This window comes from Falco rusticolus, chromosome 7, assembly GCF_015220075.1.
Source record: "Falco rusticolus isolate bFalRus1 chromosome 7, bFalRus1.pri, whole genome shotgun sequence".
In the NCBI taxonomy this organism is placed as follows: Eukaryota; Metazoa; Chordata; class Aves; order Falconiformes; family Falconidae; genus Falco; species Falco rusticolus.
The window spans coordinates 28,492,018-28,509,343 of record NC_051193.1 but is presented as its reverse complement, the minus strand read 5'-3'; the positions used below and the strand labels follow the sequence as shown (position 1 = coordinate 28,509,343).

The following is a 17,326-nucleotide window of genomic DNA, read 5'->3' as shown; positions in this document are numbered from 1 at the left end:
AGCTAAACCATTTATTTTGAGAATATGGAGGTAATGTGGAATACCACTCTTTGGGTGTGGAAGCTGACATCCAGAGAACATTAACACATTAACATTAATACAGAAATTGCTGCGTAACAAGAAATAGTCAAGGTGAAGCAAGAGGTCAGTTGCTGTTTACAACTGATCTTGTCTGTTATTGTTCTGAAATATTATTTCATAGAGTCACAGGCTGTTCCTACCCTTACTCTTCTGCTGTTATAGAAGCTCTAAAAACTGATAAGGGGATCAAGTCTTGAGCTGTGCAGCTGGAGCTGCACAAGAAGGTCACTGCAGCTTCATTGAGAACCCGCAACTTCCACATCCAGCAAATTCCACCAGAGAGAGAAATATCCTGTACCAAAAGAGAACTGGTGCTTTGACCTGAACAGACCATGTGTGCTTGGGACAAAAAATAAAATAAAAAAAGATCAGGTGGAATATCCTAGGAAGAAATATTGATGGGGAGCACTCTAGGCTGGCTGAGTCTGTCACATCAAGAGGGATGGACCTGAGCTGCGTTTGGGTGAGGAAGCACTGTGGCTGGAGACTAAAAGAAGCATATGGGGTTTGTTTCTGCTAACCTTTCCAAGTGACATAGAGATGGCAGAGGAGGAAAAAGGGAATTTCAGGTTTTAAGGTGCAACTCATCTCTGCCTTCCTGCCACTGAAGCACAGGTGGGAGCTGCCAGTGCAATGGACCTGTGCCAGGCACTGCATTTCAGGGATGTGCTGAAACTCCTGCCTGACTCTGTCACTTCGTAAAGGTACTGTTTGTCCGTGCATTCCTTTGTGTTGCTTTCCTATGTCTTCTAAGGAGAATGCAAAGCTGTCTGTGTTTCTTTTCAAATATAACTTCTTTTAAGTCTGCAGGCCTGAGTCCTTGTGTTTAAAAAATACATAATCTCAGTTATGCTTAACTCATGGTTTCAGCTTCCCTCCCTGTGCAGCATGACCCCTGCTCCTGACATACTTCTTACCTATGCTTCACTGCTACTAGTTTCTGCTCTTGCAGTAAATCTTCCCCAGGATTTTTAAACAAACAGAATTACTTCCCTTTTCCACTTGATGTAATCCTGTGACACAACATGGAAAGGGCCAAGAGGAAGGTGGGAGTAGTCGGGACTGTAACTACTCAATACCTCATTTTCTCTTGCTAGCAATGATGCTCCAGGTACAGGAGCAAAACCAATCCTGTGTGGAAATCCTAGAGATTCCTCTGTTTTATCACGCCAGGGGCTGGGGCTGCCAGGCGGTGCAGGAGCAGGGGTCCCGGCTGGGGTCCCAGCCCCAGGCACTGGGGATGCTGGAGAGTAACTACATTCCTTTCAGAAAACGAGACAGAGATTTGACGTTATTGATTCGGTTCATAAGAGATGCTCATCAGCATGGAAAGGACAAGGCGTAACTATGCAATTTCAGTACAGTGGGTGTTTCAATTGTTTTTCTTGCTTTTCTTTCCACTTGCTGTAAAAACAGGCAAAGTTTTGCCAAGGAAGGTCTCATCCTGAAACTCCTTGTCTGGAGTTTTCTTTTGAGGGGCATCATTTTGAGGGGTATGTTGTCAGCATCAGTGAAGGATGCAGGAAACTTGGTACACACTTTGACTAGAAATTTGGTTTACCGATATTACTTTTTCTGGTGACAGAAGTCAAATGACATACCCCCACCACCCCATAAAGCTGCATGAGTGCACAGAAGAAGTATGCATGGTCTGTTTGCTCCAATGGACTAGTCTGTGTGCACCCTGGAATTGAATTTGGCTTTGAGATGGAGCTGGTATTTTGCCCCAACTAATACTTCTCCCTGGGTCCTGTTTATTATTCCCTTTTCTAGATACCTGCATTTAAACAGTGGTATAGGAAGTGGCTACCCACAAGCAAACCAAACATTGTTCTTTGCAGGAGGTAGGTACTGAAATTGCATTTTTGCATTTTCTTGATAAAATAATGGGATCAAAGCAAGGACTTTGTTTATCACGGGAAGCTGGATTCACTTGGTTAGAGTAATGATTTTTAATTATCTGCAGGGAAAGGCAGTTTGGCTGCAGCTGACAAAGAGGACAGACGTGGGGTGTGACCCTGTGTTGAGGGGATATCAGCACTGACTCCACTCAACGCAAGATCAACACACTGGAGGGTAAAAATCAGAGTAACAAATTTATTTTACATGTATTTGTGATTAGACACAAAGACAAAAAGCTTAGCTAATACACTGAATACTGATTAGGTCTGTAAAGTCCCAATGCTGTGGTTAGTTCACACAAAAACACCTTTGCAAGTTTACATACCTCATTGTACCACACAACCTTTTTTTGTTTTATTATCTCCAGTATCAGTCTCAATCTCTGCTTTTAAACAAAAGAGAGACACTAAATATATCTGATCATGGCAAGGCAAATGTAACAACAGGAGATTTTCCATGATGAAAATATTGTCTAGTAGCAGAGAGGTTCCTAACACGCTATCCCTGGATGCCCAGGGAGCCCCACGGCTTTTGCAAAGCTCAGTTCCTTAAGCCAGAAATACTGATTTCAGATGTCGGGGAAACATCACCAGGGCTGGGAGCCTGGTGTGCTCCCATTGCTGCAGCTCCTCCTGCTGCCTTCTGGGAAGCAAGTTTAGGAACCACTGCTCTGGGAAACCACTTCTGGTTTGTGGCTTGTTTTTCACTAGGGAAAAGTGGCGTGTTTAGAAACATAAATAACTGCAGCCCCGGGGCATGCTGGCAGTATAAGGGTGAGTCCCTCTGTGCTAGATGCTCATTCCATGCTGTCTTTCTCAGCAGCAGGTATTCAAACCCTCCTTTCCTTTCCTTGGAAGGGAAAACATTAAACATTAATAAATAGATATTTCCACCACTTTTCTGCCTATTTGTTTGACCCCAGGATCTTGCAGAAAACAGGCTTTGGACAGTATACTGTACCTTTCTAAAGGCTGACAGACCCATGTGTCTTCCCTATAAAGCACTTCTAATGTGGGATTAAAGTACCCACCCAAGGGCAGCTTCAGCTCGGTAGAGTCTGAGGGACTTGGACGAACTTCCCAGGTTTGGGACCAGCTGTGGGTATTTGCTGTGAGGCGGAGGCCTGGGTGGCTCCATGCCTCCTGCGCTGAGCTCTCTCCCAGCAGTGGCAGGGCAGCCCAGCACCAGGGATGGACTCAGCTGGCCAAACACTGTCCTTCACAGAAGCATCAGCAAGATGCTGGGTTTGAATTGTTGACTTTTTGCCCCTCACCCTGCAGTGATGGCTTGAGGGCCTGATGTTCAGGAGCCACCTAAAGTTCCCCTGGGGCAGGTTGTCAGGTCACTGCTGACAAACTGCTTTTGCAACCTCACAGCAGCACTGATGTTGCTGCCTTTGTGTTTATACGTAGATGAGAGGGGGTGATCACTGATTAAGTACCCAGTATTAACTGCTCTGAATCACTGCTCTGGAGTCTAATGGGGCTCTTGTTTGCACATAACTGTGCCTTGTAGCTGTCTTCAGCACACTTGACAGATGTGCTTATTGCCATCTTTACTGTGTATGTCTAATGGGCTTTTTAATTATTGATTCATCATCACCTCTTTATAAACTACTTAGAAATGTCAAAAGAATGAACTGTGTTTATGTTTTTCTTTTTAAATCTCATTCAGATTTAAAAACCGTAACAGCTCCATGGAACAGTGTAGCTCTAGGGGCAGGGGGCACTGGACCTCAAAGTGGGGAGGAACATATCTATATATAAACACATCAGGAAGCCTCCCCAGTTAAAACTCAATCCCCGAGGGCTACACATGAAATACACTACCTGAGTAGCTTTTGCTGTGCCTCTTCTTCTTCCTTCGTTTCCCAGATGGCCTCTGCTTTTCCCTGTCGGTGTGAGTTTGCCCTGGGGGGAGTGTTGCTGAACAGGAGGAGTCGGTGGCTGGCTCCTCCGAGAAGGACTTCTCTTGAGAGGTATCCAACAGTGAGTCTGTACCAGGGTCTTCATTTTCCTTTGCCATCTCTTTTGACTCAGCCTCATCACAGGGAGCAGGCTGAGTGCTGCCAGGGTCGACCCCGGTCTTGCCCAACTGAGTTTCTGGTTCCTGCACCAGACTGTAGCTCTTGGAGCCATCAGCTGGGTGTTCCTTGTCCTGGCTCTCTGAGATGGACCCATTGGTCCATCTGAGTTGGTCTCTCAGAGCAGTGCCCGAACTGCTGCTTGCAAACCTTATCCCCGTGCCCACGTTAGCAGCAGAGAAGGCAATGGAGCCGCTCTTTGTGCTCTGCTGGAGGCTTGCCCAGCTGCCTGCCTGCTCCATCATGGTGTCTGGCATGGGCTGACTGGTCCCATCAACTTCCACCAAGCTTACTGAGGGCCTTTGAGTCCGGGACTCTGGTGGCAAACCTCCTCCAGCATTGTTTTTAGATGATGCCTGGTTTGAATCTGAGGCATTTGTAACATCACCACTCATCTCCATCAGGGCAGTGGTTGAGGGCCGAGTGCTTTCTGAGGGACGATCGTCATCATTGTTTTGCTTGGTCTTATCATTGATCTGCTTTCCTGCTGCTTGCGGATCCTTAATGCTCTTTCCTTTAAACAAAAACATGCCATCAGCCACAGCTGCAGAGTTGTATCTAGGATCAACCAAGGTGTTTCTGCCACTGGGAGATGTTAGAAGCTAGCCAGCTGCCTATGGAGGGTGCGCTGACCCTAAAGCAGCTACGCAGAAGCAGCAATATTTTATCTTCCCTGCACCTCCCCTCCTTATACACCATGTTGGACTCCAAGGTTCCAGCTCAGCAAAGCCCCTCCTCTGTTTTCAGCAGCTGTTTTTGTGTCTTTGCTGCCAACCAGCTGATTTCCGTGGAAGCCCCCAGACTTGCAAGGGCACCTGAAAGCCTACAGCAGGAAGAGGGAACCCACCTGTGAGGTTCTAAACTAGGTGGGACTGCTGGCTTGGCTGCATGAGGACTTCAAAACTGCTCATCATCCAGCCTAATACTGCCCTTGCAGAGCAGGTTAAGGAGAACCACAGGGCACAAGTCAGGCTCTGTGGTAGGCCAATGTCCTTGGACTTCTCTAACATGACTGACACCAAAGCCAAGCCATCAAATAAAAGCTAAACCCATGGGCTGCCTCCTAACAAGCATCTAAAGGATTTTGGTCCTTCTGCAAATAGAGTTTTCTCATCTTTTTTAAGGACTTTTTTTAGACTCCCAAATGTAGACTAAGACAGGGTGCAGCAGTCCCCAAGGCAGTGACAAGCTGTGCTACTGAGACTTGATAGCATGGAAGGCACTCGTGTGCCCCACCAGCATGGCTCTGTGGCTGACCCATGGGCTGTGCCTCTCGGAGGGTTTATCAGCACAGGTACAAGGCCACGCTGCTCTAAATTGCTGCTAATTCTGGGACAGACCCGGCTGGCAACAGCTCAGGGCTCTCTGCTCCTCTTCTCTGCAGCAATGGCTGCAAAGCCTCCTTAAGTAAAATGCCCCAAATGCAAATGTGAAGGTTTCTTGCTTGTGTCCTTGGCTCAGGCTCAGAGGCAGATGGGAATGAATAGCTGCAGGTACAGTCGGGTCTGTGTCCTTACCAGGCTGGGTCTCCTCTGAGCTCTCTGCAGGCAAGGTTTTAGGAATTGCATCCGACTCCTGTCTGTTCTTTGTCTTTCTCAGCGTGAAACCTTTCCTTATGTCGGCTAGCAGCGCGTCGATGACGCACACCTCCTCCTGCTTCACCAGCCCCTTCTTAACTGGGATAAAGAGAGAGAGAGAGAGAGAGGTGTTAAAACTGCATCTGTCAGATGGGGCAGAAGGAGACTTTGCAGCGATGCTCTTGCTTGGGGTGGGTACTGCTGTTCCGGTACGAGCAACCACTGGGTAGAAGCAAGGCACTGATGCCCCAGGCCTGGGAGAAACCCATGCTCCATGCCCCCACAGCAGCGTGTCCTGGCTGAAATCAAAGGGTTTCCCCCAAAGTCTGGGTGCTACAGGCTGGCACCGGTGGCACCTGCTCTGCCCGGACCTGTGCCTGGTTGTACCATGACCTTGAAACACCTCCTGTTTTCTCCCCGTGTCGGTAGGGGCCTTTTGTTTTGGAGGGAAAAGCATCTTGATTTTTCTTTCCTCTCAGCTACTTCCAATTGTACTTTCCAGCTGTGCCTTTCATTTCCATCTGGAGAAATGCAGATTTAAGTTAAAATCTGCAAGGTTTTTGGGATGTCAGTAGTTGGTAAAGAGAGACCATTCAAGTGTATATGGGGATTTTAGAGAGGGGAGAAGTCAAATGTTTCTTGTTAGATTTGGGATTCAAAAGATATGTTTAGAAACTGGAAAAGTTAACTGAAATGTTTCGATTTGGTATTTTTTTTTCTCTGCTGTTCAGTCAGCAAACCTAAAATTAACTTCTCTGCCCAGCTGCAGCTGCGAAAAGTCAATCCTTAGTTACGGCTGTAAGACACCTAAAAAAGCCTTTAGTCAGCCAGCACCTGGAAATCCACAAAATAAATTACCACTACTGGTCCATTAAAGCAGGACCAGCAAAGAGCTCCTACTGGCCTCATCTCTCTTTTTTTGAAGCCTTTTCAGGTACTCACTGACTTTTCCATTTTCTCCCTTCTGTCTCTTGCCCTCTTCCTCTTCCAGCTGTTTCTTCCTCTTCTCTGCCTTGGCAGCTTGCTCCTTTCTGTCCTTGTTTTCCTGCGGTAATGTAACAGGGGCATGAGAAGTTTGGCTAAATGTCTGCTAGAAAAGCCGACGAAGAGAAAGATCTACAGATGGTTGCAAAGGAAGAAGAGAAATTCTGGCCTTAACCTGTACAACAAATAAAATGGGCATGGGAAATAAAGCCTGTCCTGCCAAGAGGGTGGGAGGGAGACCGCTGGCTTGGCCAGAGCTGCCACATCCCTGGAGGAGGTGGCAGTGGTGACACAGCTACCTACCAGTGTGGAGCTCTTCTGCCTGACCTTTAGCTGAGGCAAAAGTGGAAGGTACTGAAGCCACAATTTCCCCCAAACTGGTGGGTTTTTTACTACACATACTCTTTCTGAGTCTGGTTGCTCAGGTTGCAGCAAAGAGTTAAGTTTTATAAGCCCTGTCCTCTAAAATTTACATACTTGACTCCAAAGCATCTTTGTACCTCTGAAGCTAAAGTTGCACCAAAATTGCAAACCACCAGGGTCTGTGCCAGGCCAGGAGCACCAGCACGGCATGACTCTACAGTGGAGTAGGGATCAGGCACCTCTTCACCGGGTGATGTCATGCCAAGCGCCCAAAGGAGGAGGCTATAACCAGCATCTTCCCCTGCCCAGACTCAGGTGCCCATCCCACCCCGTCTGTCAGCACAGAGGCATGCCCCAGTGCTAGGGATGCTCAGCATCACGTGTGCAGACACCAACCTTCAGGGCTCGGATGAAGAGATCTCTGAAGGTCTTCATGGTGCTAAATATGTCCTCTAAAGACAACTTGCTTGGGTCTTCACAGAGATAATTTGCAAGTTCTTCTCTCTTCCTTTCAATGGTTTCAAATTCTTCTTCGAGCTTTCTGGAGGCATCAATGCTATCCTGAAATGAATTTAATATACACAGTAAAATACTATCCAGAAGACAATGAGTGAAGTGCACGTAAAGAGAAAAAAGATGTCAACCTAAGAGCTTGGAGCAGGACTCTGAGCCCTGGCTTGTAACTGCATCAGAGCTTATAAGGTGGGAAGAAACGAAGATTTGCAGATGATCTTTGCTCTTGGCTGTGCTGTGCTAGTTTACAGGGGTGGCTTGAGCAAGACATGGAAATCTCAATGTCAAGCTTGATCCCAGGAGAAGTGATCCACACAGAGGGAGAGGGTGGACATCTTCACTCAAAGTGAGGAGTCATAGAACAGAATGGAGAGAGCAGTTGGGGCAGAGGCCTTAAGAAACGGCCTCACCAATGTATCCAGGTTTGGGGTGGAGCTGGCAGACACCAATGGGTTGTGTGGCATCACAGCCTACTTCCACATCTGACAGCATGTCTTGCACCAATATTTTCCACCCTCTCATTAGCCTCCTCAGCTGCCTATGTACTGCATGCTGCCTCTGTGTGTGTAACGGGAGATATAAGGGAGCTCCACTTCTGACCTGGATAGGTTTCTCATACTGTTGTTTCACATCGTCGTTTGAAGATAGGACCTTTCGCTGAAGCTCCAGCAACTTCTTTAAATTGGTACTAGACTCCGTGCGTATAATATCAAGATTAATTCTGAAATCACACAGATACCCCCCATTAGTTGACACTCCAGCATCTTGCGAGGACCAAAGAATGGACAAGTCTGAGCTGGGGGGTTGATTGTCCTTCTGCTTCCCACCACTTCACTGAACTGAAACCTGAGCTCTGAGCTCTCTGCACAGTCCAAACTCACAGAAAACAGCTTCTCTCTGCAGCACTTATGAAAAGGCTGCCAGGTCTACCTACAACTTTGTGTACTGAGATGATGAATGCCAAAAAAAGTCCACCCATTCAAAGGGCTGTTCTCCACACGCAGGGCTTGGCATTAGCTCACTTTCCCTGGTTGAAGGCATAAATGCTTCTGGGTAGCCAGCCTCCACAAGCTCCTGCTACCACAAAGGCAATGCAGGTTTTGAAAGGGCCCAGGAGGCAGCATTAACTGAATACTCTGCAAATTTCAGCCCAGAACTATTATATATTAAAGGGGTTTCAACATTCATCAGGCAAATCTTTTGGTTAAAACTAAGATGCCATCTTGTTAATGTGCTATTCCAGCTGCGTATGTCCTAATTTCTGGTACATTGTTGATGTGTATGAGATTTATTTTTGCTTTTAATTCAAAGGAAGTGACACACAATTTTACCCTGCTGCTTTTGAAACATATTCAAGATCCTTTGGCAGTTCCAGTAGGTCCGTGTGGCTGTTTTCTACTTCCTGAAGCAAAACAGAGAAAGAATTGTTATTTGCTGTGTGGCAGGAGCTGAGAGAGGAAGCTGGGGGGGAAGAGACATGGGCAGAAGTGCCTGGGAAGGATGGATGGCTGTGCCACGTCCTGCCGCTGCCCCCCTCTGCAGTTTGATTGCCTAGCAGAGCTGAGCCACATCCAACATGGAATGGCATGTTCGGAGAGGAAAGGCATTGCTCCTGGACTATAGACACACATAAGAGGGTTGAATGTTGAGAAATAGTAATTCAAAGCAAACCTGACCTGCTCCTGAACTGTTCTTCTGCTCTCTTCTGAGACACCTACTCTTGACCGTGAAAGAGGTAGGACTGTGGTTTGATGCAGTCTGACACCTCCTTAGGTCCCAGGGGGGTATCAAAAGGGCTTGAATCTTATTTACATTATTTATTTTCATGGCTGTGCTTGCTGAAGCTACTGCCAGCTAAAGCAGGGCTTGAATTTGCATAACTGGAATGGAGGGACCTTGATGAATGAAGGCAGCAGAACAGAGCATGGATAAAAAAGGAAAAAACAGGGAATAAGAAATCCAGGGAGGCTTGGAGAGGAGCATGAAAAGCTCGAGCATAGCCTGCTGGAAAAGGAAGAGGTCATGGAAAGGCAGAAGGGCTAAACAGGTACAGACCAGACGGGACAGCTTTGGCAGCCATGTGCTCTGCGGTTTGCAGTTGATGATATGCAGATTGCACAAACATGAAAAAGGAAGTTCCAGCCATTGTGGGGAATGATGCTGGAGGAAAGCAGAACAAGTCTTACAGTAAGGAGGTTCCTGAGTAGCGCCCACAAGCAGCAAGTCTTAAAATAAGGAGCTTCCTGAGTAGTGGCCATGAGCAGCCTCCACCAGCCTAAGTGATCTGAACACTCCCAACTTGTGACACTGCAGCTAGCCAGGGAGGATACAAACATGAGCTTGTGGCATTAACTGAAAGTAGTGTAGGAGAAATGGTTCATCTGTGATAAAATCCTCCCCCTTCCCTGTCACCCAAGACTTGATAGTGGTACCTCCAGAATATGGTGGAGCAGCGTAATGCGGGTTTGGTTTGCTTTGGTTTCTGTTAGTTTGAGTAAAGTGCTGATTTTAAACCCATCGGCATCACCTGTGTGACTTCCCTGCAAAAGAGAAAGAAAGCAGATGTAACTCCCGTGCCCATCCAATTTACAACCTTAAAGGAGATCATCCACATACTTTAATGGGGAGAGGACATGACAAGGGAAGTCCTTACGTAGTTCAGAAAGTTTCCAACTTTGAGAATCAGTTGACAAAAGAGTGGGAGGCGATGACTGTTCAGAAGATCTGAAAAACATAAAGGAATTTTAAACAAAAGCTTCTGTTACACCAGAATGTTTCCTAAACTGCACTGAACTTGGGATTCTGAATTCCAACCAAACCAAATCTGGTATTTCAGCTTTGTGGCCCAAAGGCCCAACCTGCAGAGAAACTGATTCTACATAAATGCAATTCCAGGAGTTGTATAAGGTTTTGTTGATTTATGTTTCTTTCTTTCTTTCCATCTGGTCTTTCATTCCCAATTGAAAATAACCTGGAGTTGGACCCTCCTCACTAACAGCCATCAACTTGCTGCCTTCCCTGCAAGTACTCCAGTTTACCCTGGTGTGGGTGAGGGTAACTGGGCTGCAATTTTAATCTTGCAGACTCCATTCAGCTGTGCAGTGAGGCCAGTTCTGACAGCCTTGTGATTATCTGCCAGCTGCTAAAACCAGACACGGTCACCCTGTTCTTGGTCTTGCATGGTGGAGATGATTATCAGGGCATGAAGGGTACAGTCCCTGTCCTTGCTTTTATGACGGGGTGCTGCAGTGGTGTACTTTCTGAAGCGCTCAGCTTTGAGCCAGGAACAGCTCCAAAAAGGACAACTGGGCTGCTGGGAAGACACTTTTAGGGGGAAGCTTCAATTTATCCCAGCAGGCAGCTGTAAGGCCAGCTGGAGAAACCCCCAGCAGGAGTTGGGTGAACTGGCTCTGTAGGACAGGCGGCACTTGATAGTGCCAAGGAAAGCACCCTGCTCTTAGTGGAGTGGGACCTGAGGTTTCTGCCACAGGAGGCCAAAACCTATTGAACAATCTCTCCACACACAAAACTGGAGCATCAGCCACTTACAGGCCAAAATAACAAAATTTTTCTTCTGTTTCCATTTGTAGGCAAGGAAAAAACTGAAGCATCACTACTTTCTGGGGGAAGTTTGCGATGTGCTTTTCTGGCAGCAGAGAAAATTGCTGTGTGAAGGTCTTCATGGGGCAAAAAACGCCAAATGAATTAGCTGTAAAAAGGCTAGCTCTGCTGTCTAAATTCAGCTCCTTTGAAAGGGCTGACAAGCTCCCCATGCTTCACCATTGAAAGTGTTTCAGGGGAACACATCTGCTGCAGATTAAGAGGGCTGAGGGTGAGGGAAAACGATCTCTGGTCTTATTAAGTGCTTTGACCATCAGTGGAGGTACCTATAGCTGCCTCCTGTATTCTGCAGTGAACCAGTGAATAGACCATGGGGGAGTTTCGGAGGGGCTGGGTAGTATCCCTGCAAAGCTTCAGGGGAGTTTTGGGGCGTTTAAAGTTTCCTGTCATAAATAACATCTAGAAATAAAATCAAGTCATTTACCTTCACAGGCTCTCCGGATGGCTTCAGCTTTTGGCTGAATCATGTCCAGCACAACAGTGGTCTCTTCACAGATCAGCATGCATTCGATGCGCAGCTGGTAGCTAAGGACAGAGATCGATTCAAGCCTTAAAGGCACTGTGATCTTGGCTGGCACGGCGGTCCTCTTCCCACATCACAGGTAAGTCTGGCCATCCCACAACAACGCTGTCAACCACATCCACATTGAACCAGTGTCTGTGGCTTGTGGAGGGAGGTGAAGGGCTGCTGCTTGCCTTAGGGACCAGTGGGCATGTAGTTTCTGCTGATGCACTGCGATCAGCAAAGAGAAGACTGACCACCGTGTGAGATATGGATTCCCTCGTCTTGGCATTGCATTTTGCACCACCTTTCAGTAAGATATGGGACCTCCCCGGGCAGGTCTGACCCTGGGTCTGGGCCACCTTCTGCTACTTCAGAGGGAGAGGAGGTGCTGGAGCAGCAACAGCCTTTCCTCTAAGTGTAACAGGGAAAGGGATAGTTCTAAGCTGGAAGGGGGGCTCCACCAGCTATAACCCAGTGTTGGTCTGTGAGGCTTCTAGAAAGAAACTTAAACTTCCCAGAGGTAAACCAAGAAAAAGATTGGGCTGAAGTTCATGACCAACATCCTTACCTGGCAATCTGAAGGAGGAGAAGATAAAACTGATCTGCGTTTGCTAGTTTTGATTTCTCTTCTTTGAAGGCCTTCAGGTTTTCTATCTAATGGGAAATAAAGAGTCAAGACTGCAGGACTGCACTGCATGTTCAGGTCTGTAAACTAAGGGTAGCATTTTTTCTCCTGACCTCATGCTTTTCAGGCAGCAGCTTCAGTAACTGCTTCAGAACCTCAACATCAAACTTCGTCCGGTCCCCATTCTGGACCATGGCAGCCACCTCTTCGTTGGAGCTGCAGGGAGGAGAGGCAGAGTCAGCCATCACCCAAAGACCCCTCTTCCACAATAACATGCTACCGAGACGTGCATCTGTGCAAGTGCTCCATGCTTTCCCTAGTGAGAGCCACAATCATCCAAAAGGAAAGACATGTCTCCATGATCAACTTTGAAATGGGACGTGGATACCTGCTATGCCCCAAATTTTGTTTCTTGCCCTGGTCAAATGACTTGAGGCCAGAGATGAATCCTGCAACCCAGATCTCTGTCTCTGGGCATTTGATTACCTTAAAAGAAAACTTAATTCTTAACTTTTGCATTGGCCCTGTTTTGAGGAGGGATTTGATCTCCAGAGATTTTTCACAGCCTGAGTCACCCAAAGAGTCTGTGCCATAACCTTATCTGTAACATGGAGATGTAACGCCTTTGCCAACATATGGGAATTTTGTATGTAGAAACATATTAACCCTTGAATTCAGTATTTTAAGACAGTGTAGGATAAACTGGGAAATGTTCAGATGTTTCAGTAACACAGACCACCAAAGTGCATTGGCTAGAATAGGTTTCATGAGGACCTTCCAAATACTATGCAAAACCTGCTCAAAGTTTTGTCAACTGTCATGAAAATTGGTCATGTCTTACCATTTAAATTGCTTCAAAAATATGTTCAAATTGAGACTTTTCTTGGAGTCCAAAAATGTGATCTTCATTAAAGAAAAAGAAGATATCTCGTATTAGATGAGCTGTCTGCAGTGATCTTTTTTCGAAAGAACGAGAGGGACCTCCTCACCTCCTTTGGTTCTGCCTTCACTGGTGCTGCTGTTTTCTCCTTCGGGGTTGCTTGTGGAAAGCAAAAGAGCTGCTCTATGCTTGCGTAATTGGGCTCTATAGTTTCCTCACTGCTGCTGCTCACTGAAGCCCACATTGAATGACTTTCTGCAAAAAAGACAAGGTGTTCAGACTGGCTAGAGGGACAGCTGCAAATTCCTGGCTTTTGGGCAAAGTTGCTAGAAGGGATACTTCTCAGAAGACAAATGAAATAAGAGACATCGGTCCTGGACAAATGCTAATTTTTGAGGAGGGCAAGTTCCACAGGCAGGGTCCAAAGGGCCTGAAGGTAATTAAACCTGGTGCTTTACCCCAAGATGTGCTGGTAAGGGGATGCAGTGCTGGGCACACAGAGGCCATACAGCCCCACCTCCCCCCATACAACTGCTTTCTCCATGGTAGGCAAACTGGGTCAGCACGAGAAGGACCTCAGACATTTCTTTTCTAGTCCCCTGGCTGGTGTTATTTTTGCTTCCTCACATGCTAGCTGAAGGATTGGCCACAACCTAGACATTTTCTGACTGTGGCTTTTCTCCATTTTTCATTTTATAATCGAGCCTCATTGTATAATGCTGGCTATAGGACTGCTTGAATTAATTCCCACTGCACTTCCTTAAACATCTTTTTTTTTAAAAAAAAAAAAGTCACCTACATGTGCCTCTAGAAGTCTCTACTGAAATAATCCCAACCATGAACTGCTCTTGTGATTGAAAACATGCCTTATTTAAGCTTCACCTATGCCAAATTCCCTGCCTTGCTTGTCTAGGTCAAAGCTGACAATGTGTCCTGGCTTCTCACATTTCATGCTCCTCTTTGGAACCACCAGGAGAGGGAAATGTAACCCCAAAATCAAGAGGCAAGTCAATGATTCTCACGGCTCTCCAATTCTTTCAGTGTCCTTCTTGAACTGTGTTATGACCCTTACCTGCACTCTTACTCATTAATTTGATATACTCAGCTACAAGTATAGATGAACAGGGGAACAAAAGTCTGGGGCACCCAGATCTGAGCCTGTTGAGAACTCAAGCCTAAGCCATGTCATGGTGGATTAGGGAAATATTCCCATCCCTCCCCCTTCTTTTAATTTCAAAGTATTTCAGTTATAAACAAGCTATTCCAAACTACTGATTTAGTTGGAATGGTTATTATATTATATTAGTCGTTTCATGTTACTTTTATTTATTGAAACCCTGCAGGTCAGATGTAATGGAAATCAGGTGAGTTCTGTGTCTAAATGACTCAACCCCACTTGTCAGGTTCAAAGACAGTGTCTCTCCCACTGGGTCACCCCTGAAGCAGCAGTGACTCTATGCCAGAAGCACCCACCTCTCACCACGTTGGAGGGCAGCTTCTGCCAGTTCAGTTTCTTCATTCTCAGCGTTGGTGTCTTCATCGTCTTGTGGGGAGGCCTGCCCAAGCCAAGAGGGCAGCTGAACTGGGAAGCCACCACGGCTTCTATATGATCTCCTGCCATGCCGGGCAGGAGTGGGGGAGGGGGAGGGATGCCACCCATGGAGGGCAATGGGGGTGGGGGTGGAGGGATGCCACCCATGCCAGGCAATGGGGGTGGGGGTGGAGGGATGCCACCCATGCCAGGCAATGGGGGTGGGGGTGGGGGTGGAGGGATGCCACCCATGCCAGGCAATGGGGGTGGGGGTGGGGGTGGAGGGATGCCACCCATGCCAGGCAATGGGGGTGGGGGTGGGGGTGGAGGGATGCCACCCATGGAGGGCAACGGGGGTGGGGGTGGAGGGGCGCCAGGGAGTGGAGGGGCTGGAGGTGCATTCGTCGTGAGGGATGTGGGGGTCACAGCTGCCATGCCGGGGGGTGGGGGTGGAGGTGGTGGGGGTGGAGGTGGAGGTGGAGGTGACAGGGTGGGAGCAGTATTGGGTGGGGGGTTAGAAGTCTCTGGTGAAGCACAGCAGGCTGTGAGCTGGCAGGACGAGATCTTTTCGTTGGTGGGTGGCCCTGGGGGAGTTGCTGGTGCCTTGGAGGGGTTTGATGATCCCGCTGGGCTCTGCGCTGCATGTGCACATGGCTCTAGCTCAGCCTGGATGCCTTCATTTGCACCCCCACACAGCCGGTTTTCAGCTCGCTTTTGCTTGTTTGAATGTTTCTTGATAGATAGCAGCCTCTCGATGACTTCTTCAACTGTGTTCCCTTGAACTAGAGAACAAGTCGGGGTCAGAGCAGGAGATGAGCCCCAAGCACTGGCTCATGCTGTCCAGCCCTCACCAAGCAGCAGTTCTAAAGCCACAGGGCCCACTCCCTGGTGCCACTTTGCACAACTGCACTTTTAGCTTCCAGGCAATTTCCTTCCCATGGTCCTGGCCCACAAACCCTGTTTTGAACACGCCTGTCAGCAAGACTAGCCAGCACCAGTGGCAGGATGCCAACAAGGACAGATTCCCATTGACTCCCACAACCCAAAGCTCAGGGCTTAACCGTCAAAGCATGGCCATGAACCCCGAGCCCACCGCTGAACGTGGCCTAAAGCTCTCATGAGCATCCGCATGGCTGGGGCTTCACATCAAGACTTGACCCTGTGCGGGAGGTGTAGCTTTGTCACAGCTTCTGTTCAGCTTTTAGCAAGTCCCATGGATTATTTACTGCACATTTTGGAAGGTCTTTTGTGGGCAGTGGGTGGGACACGGGAAAATAAGAGGATAGTGCAAGGCTGGATATGTCATTCTTACTGTCATTTGCGAGCAAAAGGGCTCTGTTCACTACTGCGTCCAAGGACTCCCACAGCAGGAGGCTGGAGTGGTGAGATGGTTCCAAGTGCAGCAGGCTCTGGAGAATGGACAGCAGTTGGATGGAGACCGGAGAGCGGCTCACCTGGAAGACACGGCAACTTTCCATCATAGCAAGGTTGGTTCCAGGCAAAGTGTGTTAACTTTGCCATTGCATGACCTTGCGCCCCACATGGGGGTCTACTTACTTTATTGAAGAGAGATGAAAAGACCTCATGATGATCATTCATGTTTATCCCGTCACATATCTTTAATAATTCCTCATCATCTTCTATCTTGAACTCCTCAAAGGTATCACACTGGATAAGCAGATCGTCTTCCTCTATGTCTCTACAATATTACAGCATTCATGTTCACTGGAGAGCCCTCCACTGATTTTCAGATGATTGCTTTTATTTAAATGGCTTTTATCTCTTTGCCTCTCAGACTCAGCTAGCTGGTGTTGAAAGTGCCCAACTACCTTATTTATAAAGGATCAGATGCCATCAGTGCGTGCACCCTTTCTTGAACAGAATGTACCTCTTTCTACAGCCAGCACATAGACATGAATGGGACTTTTCACCCATAGACATGGCCCAGTGTGTGCTTTGTATGGGTTTCTCCTTGGAGCTGTAATGAGTGGCATTTCCACCTTTTTGAAACCGGGCCACCTTCTTCTTAAAGTCAAGACAAATTGAAAATATTCCAGTCATATTTCTGTTTGAAAACCTTCCTTTTCTGTTACTCAAAATTGGATTAAAAAATTCCCAAATACTCTAAAGTCAACTTTCTCAGCACTTTTGAGACCACTCAGTGCAGGAACACTACCCTTGCTGGTTGGCACTATTGAAAGATCTTCTTTTCCCTAATTTTTATGGGATTGGATGGAGCCATTCCGGTTACATGAATAACTGCAACTCATGCTAGAATGCATCCTAGGATTTATCATGGGAATTCTGACAGAATATAATTTTTAAATTAAGAACCTGTGAAGACAGATCTGTCCAGATATGAATTAGCAAATTGTTTTAGCTGGATGCTTCTGGGACCAACACTAGCAGTGAAGGTGTGTCGGATACAGCAAGCTGCTCAGCGAGCCCACAGCACCTCTTCAGGTTCAGTGTGAAATGCAGCCTCAATGAGGACGTTGTTAAGCCTTGCTCCATCTGTGCCCAGAGCCTCTGTCAATGCCATCTGCACCAACAGCTTGTCCCGTGACACTGTGTTTGGCAAAAGCATCTTAACACCGGCCTAATGCCTCTGGTTCCCATATAATGGGTACACACAGGCATGGCCCACCCTACTCAGGTACA

At 47.3% G+C, this 17,326-nt stretch overlaps 1 protein-coding gene across 1 annotated transcript; it reads right to left on the bottom strand.

Moving 5' to 3' along the window:
• Window positions 1-3,792: 3,792 nt before the first annotated feature.
• Window positions 3,793-17,252, bottom strand: LOC119150851 (inverted formin-2-like). Its single transcript, XM_037393882.1, has 16 exons — window positions 17,116-17,252; window positions 16,223-16,364; window positions 15,978-16,119; window positions 14,608-15,447; window positions 13,244-13,389; window positions 13,096-13,157; window positions 12,368-12,470; window positions 12,198-12,283; window positions 11,549-11,649; window positions 10,157-10,227; window positions 9,936-10,043; window positions 8,835-8,905; window positions 8,104-8,224; window positions 7,371-7,551; window positions 5,584-5,742; window positions 3,793-4,580 (listed from the first exon to the last, which is right to left on the bottom strand). The coding sequence occupies exons 1-16, from the start codon at window positions 17,250-17,252 to the stop codon at window positions 3,793-3,795; spliced, it is 3,258 nt and encodes a 1,085-aa protein (XP_037249779.1).
• Window positions 17,253-17,326: the final 74 nt, after the last annotated feature.